This window comes from Pygocentrus nattereri, chromosome 10 (genome assembly GCF_015220715.1).
Source record: "Pygocentrus nattereri isolate fPygNat1 chromosome 10, fPygNat1.pri, whole genome shotgun sequence".
Classification (NCBI taxonomy): Eukaryota; Metazoa; Chordata; class Actinopteri; order Characiformes; family Serrasalmidae; genus Pygocentrus; species Pygocentrus nattereri.
Window position 1 is genome coordinate 16,085,925 of NC_051220.1, and position 14,293 is coordinate 16,100,217.

The 14,293-nt window shown below is 38.9% G+C and overlaps 1 protein-coding gene across 3 annotated transcripts; it reads right to left on the reverse strand.

Moving 5' to 3' along the window:
* Positions 1 to 1,016: 1,016 nt before the first annotated feature.
* On the reverse strand, positions 1,017 to 11,785 carry g2e3 (G2/M-phase specific E3 ubiquitin protein ligase). 3 transcript variants are annotated; one of them, XM_017703231.2, is made up of 15 exons: positions 11,206 to 11,785; positions 10,899 to 10,996; positions 10,705 to 10,806; positions 10,484 to 10,608; positions 8,552 to 8,714; positions 8,324 to 8,430; positions 8,077 to 8,193; positions 7,595 to 7,719; positions 7,272 to 7,383; positions 6,721 to 7,019; positions 4,286 to 4,467; positions 3,993 to 4,165; positions 3,654 to 3,865; positions 3,013 to 3,055; positions 2,034 to 2,216 (listed from the first exon to the last, which is right to left on the reverse strand). In XM_017703231.2, the coding sequence occupies exons 1-15, from the start codon at positions 11,261 to 11,263 to the stop codon at positions 2,162 to 2,164; spliced, it is 1,971 nt and encodes a 656-aa protein (XP_017558720.1). In that variant the 5' UTR covers positions 11,264 to 11,785; the 3' UTR covers positions 2,034 to 2,161. The 3 variants fall into 3 exon arrangements, with proteins under 3 accessions (XP_017558719.1, XP_017558720.1, XP_017558721.1); XM_017703232.2 differs by lacking the exon at positions 3,013 to 3,055 and adding an exon at positions 2,927 to 2,972 and having other exon boundaries at positions 2,130 to 2,216; XM_017703230.2 differs by lacking the exon at positions 3,013 to 3,055 and having other exon boundaries at positions 1,017 to 2,216.
* Between the last annotated feature and the right edge of the window lie 2,508 nt (positions 11,786 to 14,293).

The following is a 14,293-nucleotide window of genomic DNA, read 5'->3' on the forward strand; positions in this document are numbered from 1 at the left end:
CACTAGTGCGCAGTCATGTTGGAACAGGAAGGGGCCATCCCCAAACTGTTCCCACAAAGTTGGGAGCATGAAATTGTCCAAAATCTGTTGGTCTGCTGAAGCACTGAGTTCCTTTCGCTGGAACTAAGGGGCCGAGCCCAACTCCTGAAAAACAACCCCGGTGCTTTACATCACTGCATTCGACGCTTTGCGATGTAAGGCTTGGATGCAGCTGCTCGGCCGTGGAAACCCATTCCTTGAGGCTCTCTACGCTAATCTGACAGCCACATGAAGCTTGGAGGTCTGTAGCAACTGACTCTACAGAAAGTTGGTGACCTGCACACTATGCGCCTCAGCATACAGTTCCCAATCGCTTCTACTTTGTTATAATACCACACACAGTTGACTGTGGAATATTTAGTAACAAGGAAATTTCACAACTGGACAGGGTACAGGTGGCATCCTATCATGTCATTACGCTGGAATTCACTGAGCTCCTAAGAGCGACCCATTCTTTCACTAATGTTTGTAGAAACAGTCTGCATGCCTGGTGCTTGGTTTTGTACACCTGTGGCCATGGAAGGGACTGGAACACCTGAATTCAATTATTTGGATGGATGAGTGAATACTTTTGGCAATATAGTGTATGTTTGAGCCGAGAACCTCTATAGCAGGGGTACACAACTCTGGTCCTGGAGGGCTGGTGTCCAGCACAATTTGGTATTTTCTCTGCTCAACCACACCTGATCACTCATCTTAACTGCCAGATTTAGTGGGTGTGTTTGACCAGAGGAACCACTCAACTGTGTTACATGAAAGCCATCCAAGGAATTACAGTCATGTTTTATGTTACAAGAAAAAAAGGAGCCTATTTTAACTATTTACAAAAAATAAGAATGGAACTCTGACTGGTCGACACTCAGTACCAGCTGTGCCACATCCTATTTTTGTGAAACACACCTGGCTCATCTGTTTTTTTCTGTGGAGTGGTCTATTAATTCGGTGCTCAATAAAGACCTGCGGCAAAAGATCTTCACTGAGGTGCTACTTAATGCTTTTATTTGAAAAGATGTATTACAGTCACAGAAGGCATTCACCTTTTTTCAAAAGTGACCCTATTGTGAACCTGTGGAGAAGCTTAAAATCAGAAACTGGAGACAATATAAAGACAAATTGTCATTTTCTGTCTACAGCTGTAAATATTCTTGTAAATGAGAAAGAATATGTACACTTTATACAAAAAAAGTTAAAAAAGGCTAATAAAAGGTATACTATACTGACACATATACATATGTATATACATCACAAATCTCAAGTTTCTACTTTTGCTCCATGACATGCATTTAGTCCAGAAGCAAGCTAAGTTTTACTGTTACAAAAGAAGCATAACATCTCCATAGCTATTTTATAATTTTATAAAATGCTTTTCTTTCTTTCTGTAGCTATAACAGCTATAATCAATAGCAACCTTTGGTAACTTCGCCCATGTTTCAAGTATGGGGGGAAAAAAACAACCCAAAAAACCCAACAACATAGCTATCAGGGGTGGGGTGGGGGTAATCAATGAAACCTTTAGTTTATCTGAAGAAAACTTCTGCAATATGACTTTCTATTGCAAACTCAGCAGTTTGTTGTGAATAGAGCGATACTACATCCAAACATCAGCAATCTACCAGCAACAATAACCCAGTTACTTTTTTTTTTGCATATTAAGGAGAAATTGCAAAGCAGAACATTACCATAATGTCCAGGAATAGTAATACAAAAGCTGCCTTTGTTGAGTACTCCTGTTACTCATTTTCTAACACTTTTTAGAAGCACTTGCAAATAAAGTTTTTCAGTATTTTTCCCACCACAGGGTTTTATAGGACAAACATATCCTCTGGACAGTCTTAACACAAATGTGTGCCACAGATTAAGATTTCAACAGACATATAGATCATTAGCACCATTACAGCATTCCCATAAATTCTGGGAACTTCCCAGGGTTCAAATGGCCTGCATCACTGATAGCTGACCTACAGCGTATTCCAAGTGCTTTTTGAAAAGCTCGTAGGAAGGGAGCACAGGCAGAATGAGGTGGTTAGCTTCAGGGTGGCTTTGAGGAAAGGCACAAGAGGAGTCTAGTGGGGTAAAGAACGATAACAAAGGTGCAGGGTTGAAGCCAATGGCAGGGATCACATCAGCGGCAGTGGCAAACATGAGAATATCCTCTAGCGATGCTGCACACTGTCCGTCTGGAACAAAAGAAGAAAATGAAGACAATTTAAAATCCTGATAGAAAAAAAAAAAAATGTAGCAATAAAATCAAGAAAACTTTTCAAACTAAAAGTTTGTAATAGTGTTAAGCAAACGTCACCAACTCCAGACCTGGATGGCTTGGAAACCGTGCAGTTTAGTGATTTTTTTTTTTTGACCAAACACATCAAACTCAACTTCTCAGTCCTCTTATGAACTGTGCTTATGAACTTCTGCTTAATGTCAAATACTGGAACTGATGACCTGAATGCAGGGCCGAACAATTATTTTTTATTGTTATGATAAATTGTCACAATACAATAGTATTTTCTGAGCATATTGTGGAAGTCTTCAGTACTTTTGACAACCTGCATGCTTCAGAGAGCATAATTAGTCCTGCTTAGCTTGAGTGAGTGTGGTGCAGGATGTAAATATTGCACAGAATGGGGGTATTTACACTCATTATAGCAAGTGTAGCATTACTGGTACTTTTTTCATCTGTTCCAACTGAGAAAAATACTTTTACTACATCCATTACTAACAAGTATAAAATTAGGCACATGGCCTTGTGATCTCCATGCACAAACATTGGCAACATTTTAGATAACTTTAGTGCCTTAAAATGTGGCACTGTTTAACTTCGAAATCTCTGCTCCGTTTGATCTGTCTGGTCATCTGTAAGTGCTATTATTGGGGAAGTAACAACAACCTAGCCACAGAACAGCAGCAGACCAGGCAAAGTCAAAGAGCAGGGCCTGCAGAGCGTTGAAGCACATAAAAGAAATAATAAGTCACCTATTTTCTGTTGCATGTCTCATCTCAGAGTTCCAAACTGTCTCTAAAAGCAACATCAGCACAAAAAATGAGCTTCACAAACTACATTTATTTTTTTAAGCCTAAGGTCACTATGTGCAATGCCAAGTACCTGCTGGAGTGGTGTAAAGCGTGCCACCAGTAAAGTTTGGTATAAAACGGATAATAGTCTGGGGCTGTTTTCAGGGTTTGGGCTGGGCTCGTTAGTTCCTTTGAAGTGTTATGATGTCAATGTTAGAGCATAAGTTTTAGAGAATTATATGCTTCCAACTCTCGTTTCAACAAGACTGTGCCCTTATGCACAAAGCGGGGTCCATAAAGACATGGTTTGATGAAACACTAGTGGCCTGCAAAAAGCCCTGAACTCCACTCCACTGAACACATTCAGGATAAATTGGAATGTTGATGGAAAGCTAGGCCTTCCTGTCCAACATTAGTTCCTGACCTTATAAATGCTCTTTTCACTGAATGGGCACAAATTGCTACAGACATTACAAAATCTTGTGCAACGCCTTTCCAAAAGAGTGGAGGCTGTCGCAGCCATTTTGTTGCCATATTGTCCACTCCTCTGGCACTATTACATTAAAACATTTAAACAAAGAAATCAATAAGTAGACAAATACCTTCACACTCGTTTAAGTAATGCTTCCAAAAAATTAAAGTCTTATCCTCTTTTGTCTTCTTTTCCCCTTCTGCAGAAAATTGAGGAGTAAAAAGGGAAAACATGGCCTCGGCAGTCATCCTTTCCACTGGGTCACAGAAAACCGAGTAAAAGCCCTCTGGACATGCTTGGACACGCTCAAAAACACCCAACGTCCTGAGGCCCTCACGAAACCTAAAGGGCCAATACAAAAAGCAGTCCATGCTTAAATTATAAACTCTTGGTTTGCAGTAAATATTTTTATCTACTAACTATTAACATAGTATAGTATACTGAATTCTTAAATGTAAGAATAACGAACCTTTGAAGAGGCAACTGCATTCTGATGATTAAATAAAAGTTCAGAATGTCCTCAAGGAGCATGCTTTTATCAGCCAGTTTGTCGATCCGTCGCAAGCAGCCTGCTACATGCAAATACTCAGATGCGGCCCTCACTGCTTTCTTCAATTCTGACAACGAACGTGATTCTGCTATCTGAAACAGAGGAGTCTAGTTTTTTTTAAGAGCAACAACAAAACCTCTATATTAGAATGAATATTTACAGAAGTACAAGGCTTCTATAAACTATACATGAGTACAAACAGTATGATTCACCATTTTGACTTTGTTTGTTAAAATGACATCTCCCAGGTCTTCAACAGTGAGCTTGTAATCAGGTGGGTAATGAAACAAAGTGTGGTAGAGGGCAGGAGAAAAAAAAGCCACAGGAGGGCCTCCATGGACGAGAGAGAGGGCCAGAAGACTGCCAGTTTCATAGTACAGATCATCCCTCAGTGCTGCACACAGGAACATCAATTTTAACAAAACACTTTCTCAGAAACAATACATTTCAATACATTTTCTACATTTGCACTCCAATCTTAGGCCAGTAGCAAAACAGTAAATAAATTCCAAATAAACACACTGGCCACTTTTACGCTTAAGTTATGCAATTATCCAATCCAAAATAATACTGGAGTTTACACAGATTTATGTGAAAAAGCATTCAGTGGCAGTTCTTTGGGCATAAAAGGCTTGTTAATGACAGGGGTCAGAGGAAAATGGACAGACTAGTTTGAGCTGATTAACTCAACTAATCACTATATTTAACATTCATGAGGAGAAAAGCATCTCTGAGCGCACAACATGCTGAACCTTGAGGTGGATGAGCTACAAGAGCAGAAGACGATGTTGGGTTCTGTGCCTTCTAGCTTCTATTGGCTACTTCCAGCATGATGATGCACAAGTCTCAATCTCAAATTGATTTCATGAACATGACAATAAGATTAGCATACTTTAGTGACCTCCCCATTCAACAAATCTTAATAAAACGGGGCACTTTTGGGAAGTTGAAGAGCGAGATATTCACAATAATGAATGTGCAGCTGACAAATGTGCAGAATTATGGAATGTTTCCAGCACCTTGTTCAATCTGTGCCATTAAGCATTCAGGCTGTTTTAATTGCAAAAGTTGTACAACACAGCATTAAAGCTAGAGATGGACAGATCAGTGCTTTTGGGGCAGATGCCGATTGCTTTTCAGCACAACTGGCCTATAGCAATACTGATTGAGGGTGGGGCTGGACTGTGTTAATGCTTATTCACAAGTCAGAAGAATTTTTCTGTCTACTTTCAACACCACCACCTAAAAGAAAACACCACACCACATGATGTCCTGCCACTTCTAACAAGAGCTAGCTGAAGCTGCATAATTATCAATTCTGCAGGAATTTTCAGAGGCCAGTGCAGTTATAACAGTCACTGCAGAGTATACACCGTCATTCATAGCCTTTCAGCTCTTATTCACTATGTATTATGTTTAACCTCCAAATTCTTAGTCATCGTTTGCACTCTGCTACAAGCAAGGTGCTCTATTGCCATTACCAAAAAAAAAAAAAAAAAAAAAAAAAGGAATGTCTTCTACAGTGTAAAGTTAAAGCAGTTGCAACTTGTTTAGACAGACAGACACTTTATTGATCCCAAAGGAAATTTAGCTTCGTACGAACAAAACTGTCACTAAAAAGCAATATACGCAAACAAAAAAGAGAAAGAGTAAAAAAAAAAAATGTTTTAAAAGTGCAAAAACAGTACACAAAACACAGAGCTACTGGAAAGGCTGCCACTCACAGTGGCGCCAGAAGAAGAATGAGCTAAGCTGTTTCACACACAGCTTAGGTCTGAGCTGCTTTTGGAGATGGCAACATCAACACTGAAGCAGAAGACAAACTTCCATCACCATGGCATTTGTTTATATATTAATTAAAAAAAGAAAAAAAAAGAAAAAGTTGCAGTGGAAGGGACACAGCTGATCAGTCATCTTGACTGTGATTATGCAAACACAAAAGCCAACAGTGGCTGGTCAACTACTACACTCAGTTAAAGTTGAGTTAATGAAAGAATTAACTACATTTAACAGATGGTGAATAAAGTAAGTTTGCATTTGGTTGTCTGAAAAATTGTTTGTTGTGCAAGAAATCAGTTAAACAGTGTTAAAATTAATTTACTGACAGCTGTATAAAGCTCACCCTAGGCCTTCAGAAAGGTGTTCCTAACAAAGTGGCTTGTATATAGTGATCAGGCATGACAATGGCCACCTCCTTGTTTTTACACTCCTTGTCCATTTTATCTGCTCCACTTACTATATAGGTGCACTTTGTAGTTCCACAATTACAGTGTGTAGTCAGTGTTACTGCAGTGGTGAGAATGATCCACCACCCAAGTAGTACCTCCTCTGTGAGAGCCCATGAGGGTCCTGACCCCTGAAGAACAGGGTAAATGGGGGCTAACAAAGTATGCAGAGAAACAGATGGACTACAGTCTGTAATTGTATAACTAAAGTGCACCTATATAGTAAGTGAAGCTGATAAAATAGAAAATAAGCGTAGAAACAAAGATGTGGTCATAACGTTATACCTGATCGATGTATATTCTAATTCTAATCATGTATGTCTACCATAGAACATTTCAGGACAGTTTTCACTTAGACATTTAAGCAGGATAATCAATTAATCTGTTGAAGATCAACATTCAATGAGGTTATATAATACTACCTTGTGAATTCAAAGCCAGGTTTTTAGTTCCATCGGGGCCTTCAAAAATGCTTGAGTTCTGCAAGCTCTGCAGGAGGCGGCTGAGGAACCGGCGCTGGTTCGCCACCTTTTCACTCCATTTACTTCTGACCAAGTTCACAGACAGTGTGTGGCAAGGGTTGAAGTCGGTCTGCCGCAGAGCCTGCAGGGCAGCCTCAAGCACCTCTTCATTTTGCAGCAGCACTGCTGTGGTTTGCTGTGGTGTTATCTGAGTGGCAAGATCCATTAAGATCTCTGTGGGACTTGCATCCAAACAGCGTCTGGCATGAAAAAACAAATCTCCATTCATTTATTTTCAATAGCAAGATATTATTTGGGGCAGGGGGGTCTCACTGATAATTTCACAATTTTCATAATTTAAAAAATTTTAATAGGCAAAATATTACGGATTCTAAATCAACATGCCAGATGCACCACATTCTCCAATGGGTAAAACCCAATGGGCACATACAGCTGTGCATGTGGCCATTCAAAATCTCATTTCAAAAACCACAAATACTATGCAAAAGTACCTTTTAGAGATCAGTGAAGAGTGAAGGTTGGAGAGACATCTTTTGAACAGTCTTTTCTTCTCTTGCCTCTCTGCCAGCGGTGATTTAACATGATTTGGTAATGGAGACACTGCTACAATAGAACGATAAAGGTTGATACTTTTAATTAAATCCCGTTTTTCAAAACAGACAACTAAACATTTTCAAATATTATGCCACAAAAAAAAAAGCAGAAGCAATAACCATCATCTATCAGGGGGAACATGCAGAATTCCAAACCATCGCTTCAAGTGAGTTAAAGTAAGAAATGGGCTGGGATAAAATTCCCCACAGACTGAGCTCACCTGCTCCTTCAGCAGCAGCTTTGCAGTCACTGCAACTCCAGTTGGTCTCATAAAGCTTGATGGAGGAACATTTTCGATGGGTTCCATGGGATCCACAGAACTTACATCGAACAATCTCATAACCCCTATTAGACCACAATTTTAAAAATCAGTGAATAACAAGTCTTGTTAAGAATTTAATTCTCTTCTGAATGAACCAAAGACAATTTCTATGTTCTTGTCTTTATGTAATTCACCCCAGCTATTTATTTTATGACTAGGCCTAGTCTCATCCATTTACTGAAAAGCATTTGTGAGAATATGAGCACAAATGTCAGTGTAATTTGTGCGCAGTTTCAACATTGCAAAGAAACCCATGTACATGTTATATAATTTAATTACAAAACAGTCCAAATGAATGAAATACATGCCTTGTTCAAGCACAGTATTGATGTGGGACACAAAATTGAGTTTAAACATAGTGCAACCTTTCTTTTTCTTACCCTGACTGTGCACTATAACTGCGACCCTTATCACAGCAACATTTCACAGCATCACAGTGCTGGTACACTTGTAATAGATCCCCATAAGCATTTTCCTCCAGTTCCCACGAGGCATCTCTTAAAAAAAAAAAAAACAAAAAAAAAAAAAAAAAAAAAAGAAAGAAGAAAAAAAAAAAAGGAAGTTCAATTCCATGAAAAAACTTTCAGATGAACAGACTTGCATACCTTATAAACAAACAATACATACCTTTCTGGTATATGTATTCCCATTCTGAGCATTTCTTGCTGAAACTGATCCTTATTGTTGCACAAGGTACATTTGAAGAAAAACATTGCAGCACTGTGTGCCTGAAACTAATGGGAGAAAATATTAGGAGCAGCAAAAATAACATTTTCTATAGTTATAATCTTTCTGTTGGTGACTGTGACCTATAACTGTACAAGTGAGCATATTTCAAGTTTCTGTTAGGGTTACCTGAACACAGTTCCTATGAAACCAGCTTCCATGACAAGCAGGACACTTGAGCACAGAGTAGGACAGAACAGGCTCGATGGGCTCCAAGCAGATGGAGCAGCAGAGAGGCAGAGTGGGGCTGGTAGAGCAGGTCTGAGTGGGGCGGTGCTTTCTGCAGAAAGATCTGCAACAACAACTAATGTTAGATCTAAATTATATGGATAAAAGTACAATGCTTTCAACCCTCTTGAGAGTTCTTAACATTTTTTGGAAAACATTTGTTTTGTATTTGTCTAACAAATATTTTATTGTAAACTCATGTTCTACTACTAATGTTCTTCAAACCAGTTAAGGTGGTCTAAATAAGATACTTAATCATGTTAGTCACACAGGTACTCAAATCCTCACATATTAAATGGAAATTCCACCATTCTACCACATGTGCATAATTCAATTTTTAGGTAAATAAAGGCATTCAGAATGGTCTGGTGTGAAATGGTTAAATGTAAAGGAACTTACCAATGTTGCAATGGCTAAAATACTACAACGCAGCCTTTTTTATTTTATTTTATTTATTTACTATTCACAATGAGCAGTGAACTTACATGTGTCTAGGGTTGTGTATGTAATGTTGATATTACCTCTATGCTTTGAAGCAAAACACTTTTAAAAACAGGAGTTGAAGGTTAAAACATTCTCACAACACTACTGTCCCAGGCATCAGGCTGCATACTCATAACCGCATCATGTACTTTATGTGAGGGAACTTTTAACACCTGGTGCCCATCACCACCACTATGAACTGTTCCAAGTGTGCAAGTTTCTCTACAACACAGCATTTCATATCAAACTACTCTATTTACAGCTTGACAATTTGATTATGTAGAAATATTTAAAAGGGATCCACAGAATTTGTTTTTGAGTCACTCCAATATCACTATGGCCTTTTGCTTCTGGGATCATTGTATTGCTAAAAGGTGAACTTTCTTCAAAGCTTCAGCTTAGCAGACTGAAGCCTATCCAGCAGTATTTCCCTGTATTCTATTGTCATAAAATTTTGGCTCCACCATGCACAAAAAGTTCGGTCTTGGTTAATTCTTACCATAAACAATGTTCCAGATCTTAGCTGGATCACTCTCATGCATTATGGCAAAATGGCCTTTATATGTCTTGGAATAATGGCTTCTTTCTTACCAACTTTTCAAATAAGTATATTTCATGCAAAGCTTTTGATATTGATATTTATTCCACAGCCAATGTGCTCCGTAGCTCCTCCTTTTCTACCCATGGCTTCTTTGAGAAGTCTATGCTTTGTTTGCAAGCTCATTTTTTGAAGGCAATCTATTTGTAATCTGGTTAAGTCTGGTTTCTATTCAAATATATGGATACTACTTTGTTCCCTTTCCTAGTTTATAAATGTGTATGACCATCTCTACTTTTTTGGATTTAAAAACATCAATATTATATATCTCCAAGTACATAGAATAACAAGATTATTCATTTCTAATCCATACAATATTAGTAAATTTCAAGGACGACCAAAACTCTCATGAGGCACTGCATGTGTATGATGGGAATTATGCTGCAAGAACCTAAGACTGTTAGGAACACCCAAAGCTTCCTTGTAATGTGAAAAAGTCACATTGTGGGCTTTCTGTTTCTATCAACTACCCACATTTCATGTTTATCAGCACCAGAAGTGTGATCAGCAGCACTTACACCATTTCTTTAAAACCATTGAAGATCACTTAGCACCTCTATACATTTACCAAAGCAGAACTGGTTTCCCCAAGGCTACAAGGTTGGGCGAGGGGCAGAGATGATAATCATGAAGTCTAAGCTTAAGAGCAGCGAGCTAAAGCCCATAGATTTCATGATGCAAAGAAGTGAACGAAATCAAGTTTGAACGTTTGCATAGCTGTCTACATGTATCCCCAACATTAATCCACTTACGGGAATAAGTCAGTGAACTGGAAGATAAACTCCCGTTCAATTCCACAAGGCAAGTGGACCATCTGTCTGCAGCTTTTGATGGAGCATCCCACTGAAGCACCTGTCTTTTTACAGCCCATGCAGCGCTGCATAAAAAAGATGGGAAAAGGTTGTTTCTTATCCAAAAAACTTACACAATGATCTGACCGGTCACAAATTAGTTATCTGTGACTAAGTGTTACCAGTCTAGCAGATCTGCGAATTTCCTTTCTGATGTCGTCCACAAGAAAACCATGAATGCCTTCATGATCTTCTCCCCTCTGGAATATTCCACTGGACATCAACTGCAACACGAAAGAAACATAACATTAATTCGCTGTGCTAATTGTATGCACCATTATTAACTCAGTAAAGCCAATGCACATAAACTCCTCACCAAGCAGAAATAATGGACAGTGATTTGATGCTCCTTCAGTGTGATCTTCTCTCCATATTTGTCTGGGCAGTTGTCACGTCGCTTACACAGTACACAAACTACAAAAGCACAAGAAATAAACCACATTCTGTTTTTTAAGTGTTCGATACTGGAGCTCGAAATAAACGCAAAACGTTGAGGAAATGTTCTATATACACAAATTATGTAATTAGCTAAGTTTGTCTTTTTTATTTTTTGACTTTGCGATACTTTTAGCCAGCTGGCTAACGTTAGCTGGAATGCTAAAAACACAGTTAACCTAACGTACGTTCGCTGATAGCGTCCTCCACTTCTCCAGCACACTTCTTCATCGTCGTCTTCTTCATTTTAAGACCGTTAACATTACCTGGTTAAAGGCTGCGCGGTAAGACTTAGTTTGCTAGCTTACAACATTAAAATACAGCTAGCTAGTTAGCTAACTTTCTAAAATAAAATATCTGCTCGCCACAATCAACCACTTGTGTTCTTGCTATCTTAGCTAACTAGTTAGCTAGGTTAAAAATCTCTTCATAATAACCTACATAACTAATTATCTTTACGTTAGTTGTCGAACTAACTGTTGCGGAGTAACTACTGTTGCAAGTTGCGCATCTGTAAGCGCTGTCTGATTAAACATCCGAGTAAAGACGTCCCATCTGAGGAAGTTGTGTGTTTTTCGATAGTGATGAAGGCAACGCTAAAATGAAGTCGGTCGCCAGATGTGTGGTGGAGCGCCGAACGAGAGCGAGGATCGTTAGAGATTCTACACCGAGCTGATCTCATTCCGCCTGAAATGTTCTACAACACAATACAAAAGTATTTCTTCAGAGCTCGAAGCCACCGCGTCGTTCTGCTGCTGCGCATTTTCGAAAAACCCTCTCCTTCTGAAAACCCGCCTCCGCTACTTTTGGTTGGTTAAATTCAAATCTAAACATTCACAGACTGAGGGGAGCTGAGGTCATGTGAAGCGCAACGTCCGGTCTTGAGTTGCTTTCTGTTACATAGTAAAAGTCTCAAAGCCATCTCCAGTATTTTCGCCTAAATATTTAAAGGAGTCGGGCAATTCTTGTAACCATTTACCTGGGCAAAAACACTCACACCTAGGGGCAATGTAGCATGTCCAATTGGCTTAACTGCAAGTCTTTGGACTGTGGGAGGAAACCGGAGAACCCGGGGGAAACCAACGCAGACACGGGGAGGACATGCAAACTCCACAAAGAGAGGATGCCGGTTTGGGTAAAACCAACAGAAACAATGAATAAACGAAATAAACAACAAAACATAAAAGAAAACAGTTTTAAAGAATGTGTGGCTGTAGAGCTAGCTAAGTGTTAGGACAAACGCGGGTTTGTGGAGGCCAAGACATAAAAACAGTTCAACAGTGTGACATACTTTGGTAGTCTTTGTGTGAATAACCCGAACCTGGTCCTGGAGTGTAACCAGAGCTCTAGAGCAAGGAGAACACTAAAACTTACGTCACATACAATCAACGATGTCATGTTTTTCTCCCAAAAGAGATTTTGCATAATAATGAGAGAATTTTTATAGGCATGAATCTACAGGAAGGGGGCGATGTTTGACCCTGGTTAACTAATCATTTACATTCATGGTATTTGGCAGACGCTCTTATCCAGAGCGACTTACAATTTGATTATTGTTACACAGGTAGGCAAAGGCGGTGTCAGGAGTCTTGCCCAAGGACTCTTATTGGTATAGTGCAGGGTGTTTGCCCAGGTGGGGATTGAACCCTAGTCTACAGCATGGAAGGCAGAGATGTTACCTACTACACTAACCAACCACCTCCTTTAGGATCAATGACTAGGATGTTCCTCACTACAGCTACAGTAAAACACAAATGGGCAATACGTAATAGACAAGGTAATAAAAACAATACATTTGACATAAATACACAGTCACCAACTGTATAATATATATTAACCATAGTATGTCAGCTGTGTCAGATATTCACAACCATATCAGGTGGGATGTGTCTGCAACGGGTATCATAAAAATGTGCTTATCCTTATTAATGTTATACTTATCCACAGTGTGTAAAATAAATGTAAATAGTGTGTTTAACAATAGATCATGATCATGATTTCCATTATGTGGCCAATGGTCTTGTTTATAATCTTTTTAATCAAAAACACTGACGTGGAATAAAGGCTTTAAGCTCAATATGATGCACAGCATGGTTTTTTGTTCAGCTTGAGCTACCTCCTCTTGAGATTCATGGAACACAAGTATCAGGACTCCATACCGGCAAGCAGATGACAGAATTAACTTCTCTTGGCTGTCTGGACATCGGAGTCCCTTGCTCCCTCCAAATGCAGACTGACGATCAATCTCTTTGAAAAGCATTTAAACAAATACTAATGATAACGTTAATGTCGTAATAAAAACACCTGTAAATTCTGAGTAGTCTGTATCTATATGTCTAGGCATTTACAGTGACTCTAGTTTCTGGCTGTGTGGTAGCTGAAGGGTTCCTTTGGACTCTTGCCTATTTGCACATCACCAGGATACGTTCCAAGTAGACAGCAAAGCCCACTGAATGTTTTGCGTTTATAAACATAACTTTGCTGCCTTAGTTTATTCCTTATGGGAGCCATGGAAGCCTGCTGGAAGTTTTGCTCTATCCTCTCGCAAAACTGGAAAAATGTGTTTTTGGTTTTCCTGTGGATGAATGTTCAACCATTTCTTTAAGATTAAAAAGTAGATTGATAGATATATAAGATCAATAAGTATCTCATAAAGACATGGTATTTTGTTTAAAGCAGCAGTGTAATGACAGAGGGAGCAAAGGCACTGATAGTTCTAAATTAAATACAGACAGTTTAAGCTTCTAATAGACATTACATTATTCTTTTACTTAAAGCCTGTGACAGACATATCAGCAAATATTTTACCTTGTAGCAGTTCACAGTCACAGTGACTGTTTCAGTAGAGAGCTCTGGTGTAGAGGTGCCACTTCTAACAACCCAATAAATAGGTTGCCGTTCATTGTCACAGTCAGTGATCTGAAACTAGACCTATAATGACGTTTTCTGAAACAATTTGTCCCGCCTATTGGAAATTAAAACACGAGTGGTTGATTCCTCTGTTACTTACTTCTCTTCAGCTTTTGAAGTCCTAGCCAATATGAAAGCTAATTAAATTATATCCACCTAGACACCAAGGACAAAATCCTGATCAGCCAATTTTCCAAGGATTTAACCCTTTAATTTCCATTCAAAACAAAGTAATGAAATAAGTCAAACTTGCAGAGTTTAAATACAATCATGATTCTATTGAATAAAAATGAACAAATCATTACAGACATATATTTTTTAATTCCCAAAAATCATTAGGCCTTCACTGAAGGCATTAAAGGCCCT

Coding starts and splice junctions, on each gene's coding strand:
- g2e3 (XM_017703230.2), bottom strand. CDS start 11,263: ATGAAGAAGACGACGATGAAGAAGTGTGCTGGAGAAGTGGAGGACGCT. Junction 10,807..10,898: donor CTGTCCATTATTTCTGCTTG/GTGAGGAGTTTA, acceptor TTCGTGTTGCAG/TTGATGTCCAGTGGAATATT. Junction 2,217..3,653: donor TTACTTAAACGAGTGTGAAG/GTATTTGTCTAC, acceptor CTTTTGTTCCAG/ACGGACAGTGTGCAGCATCG.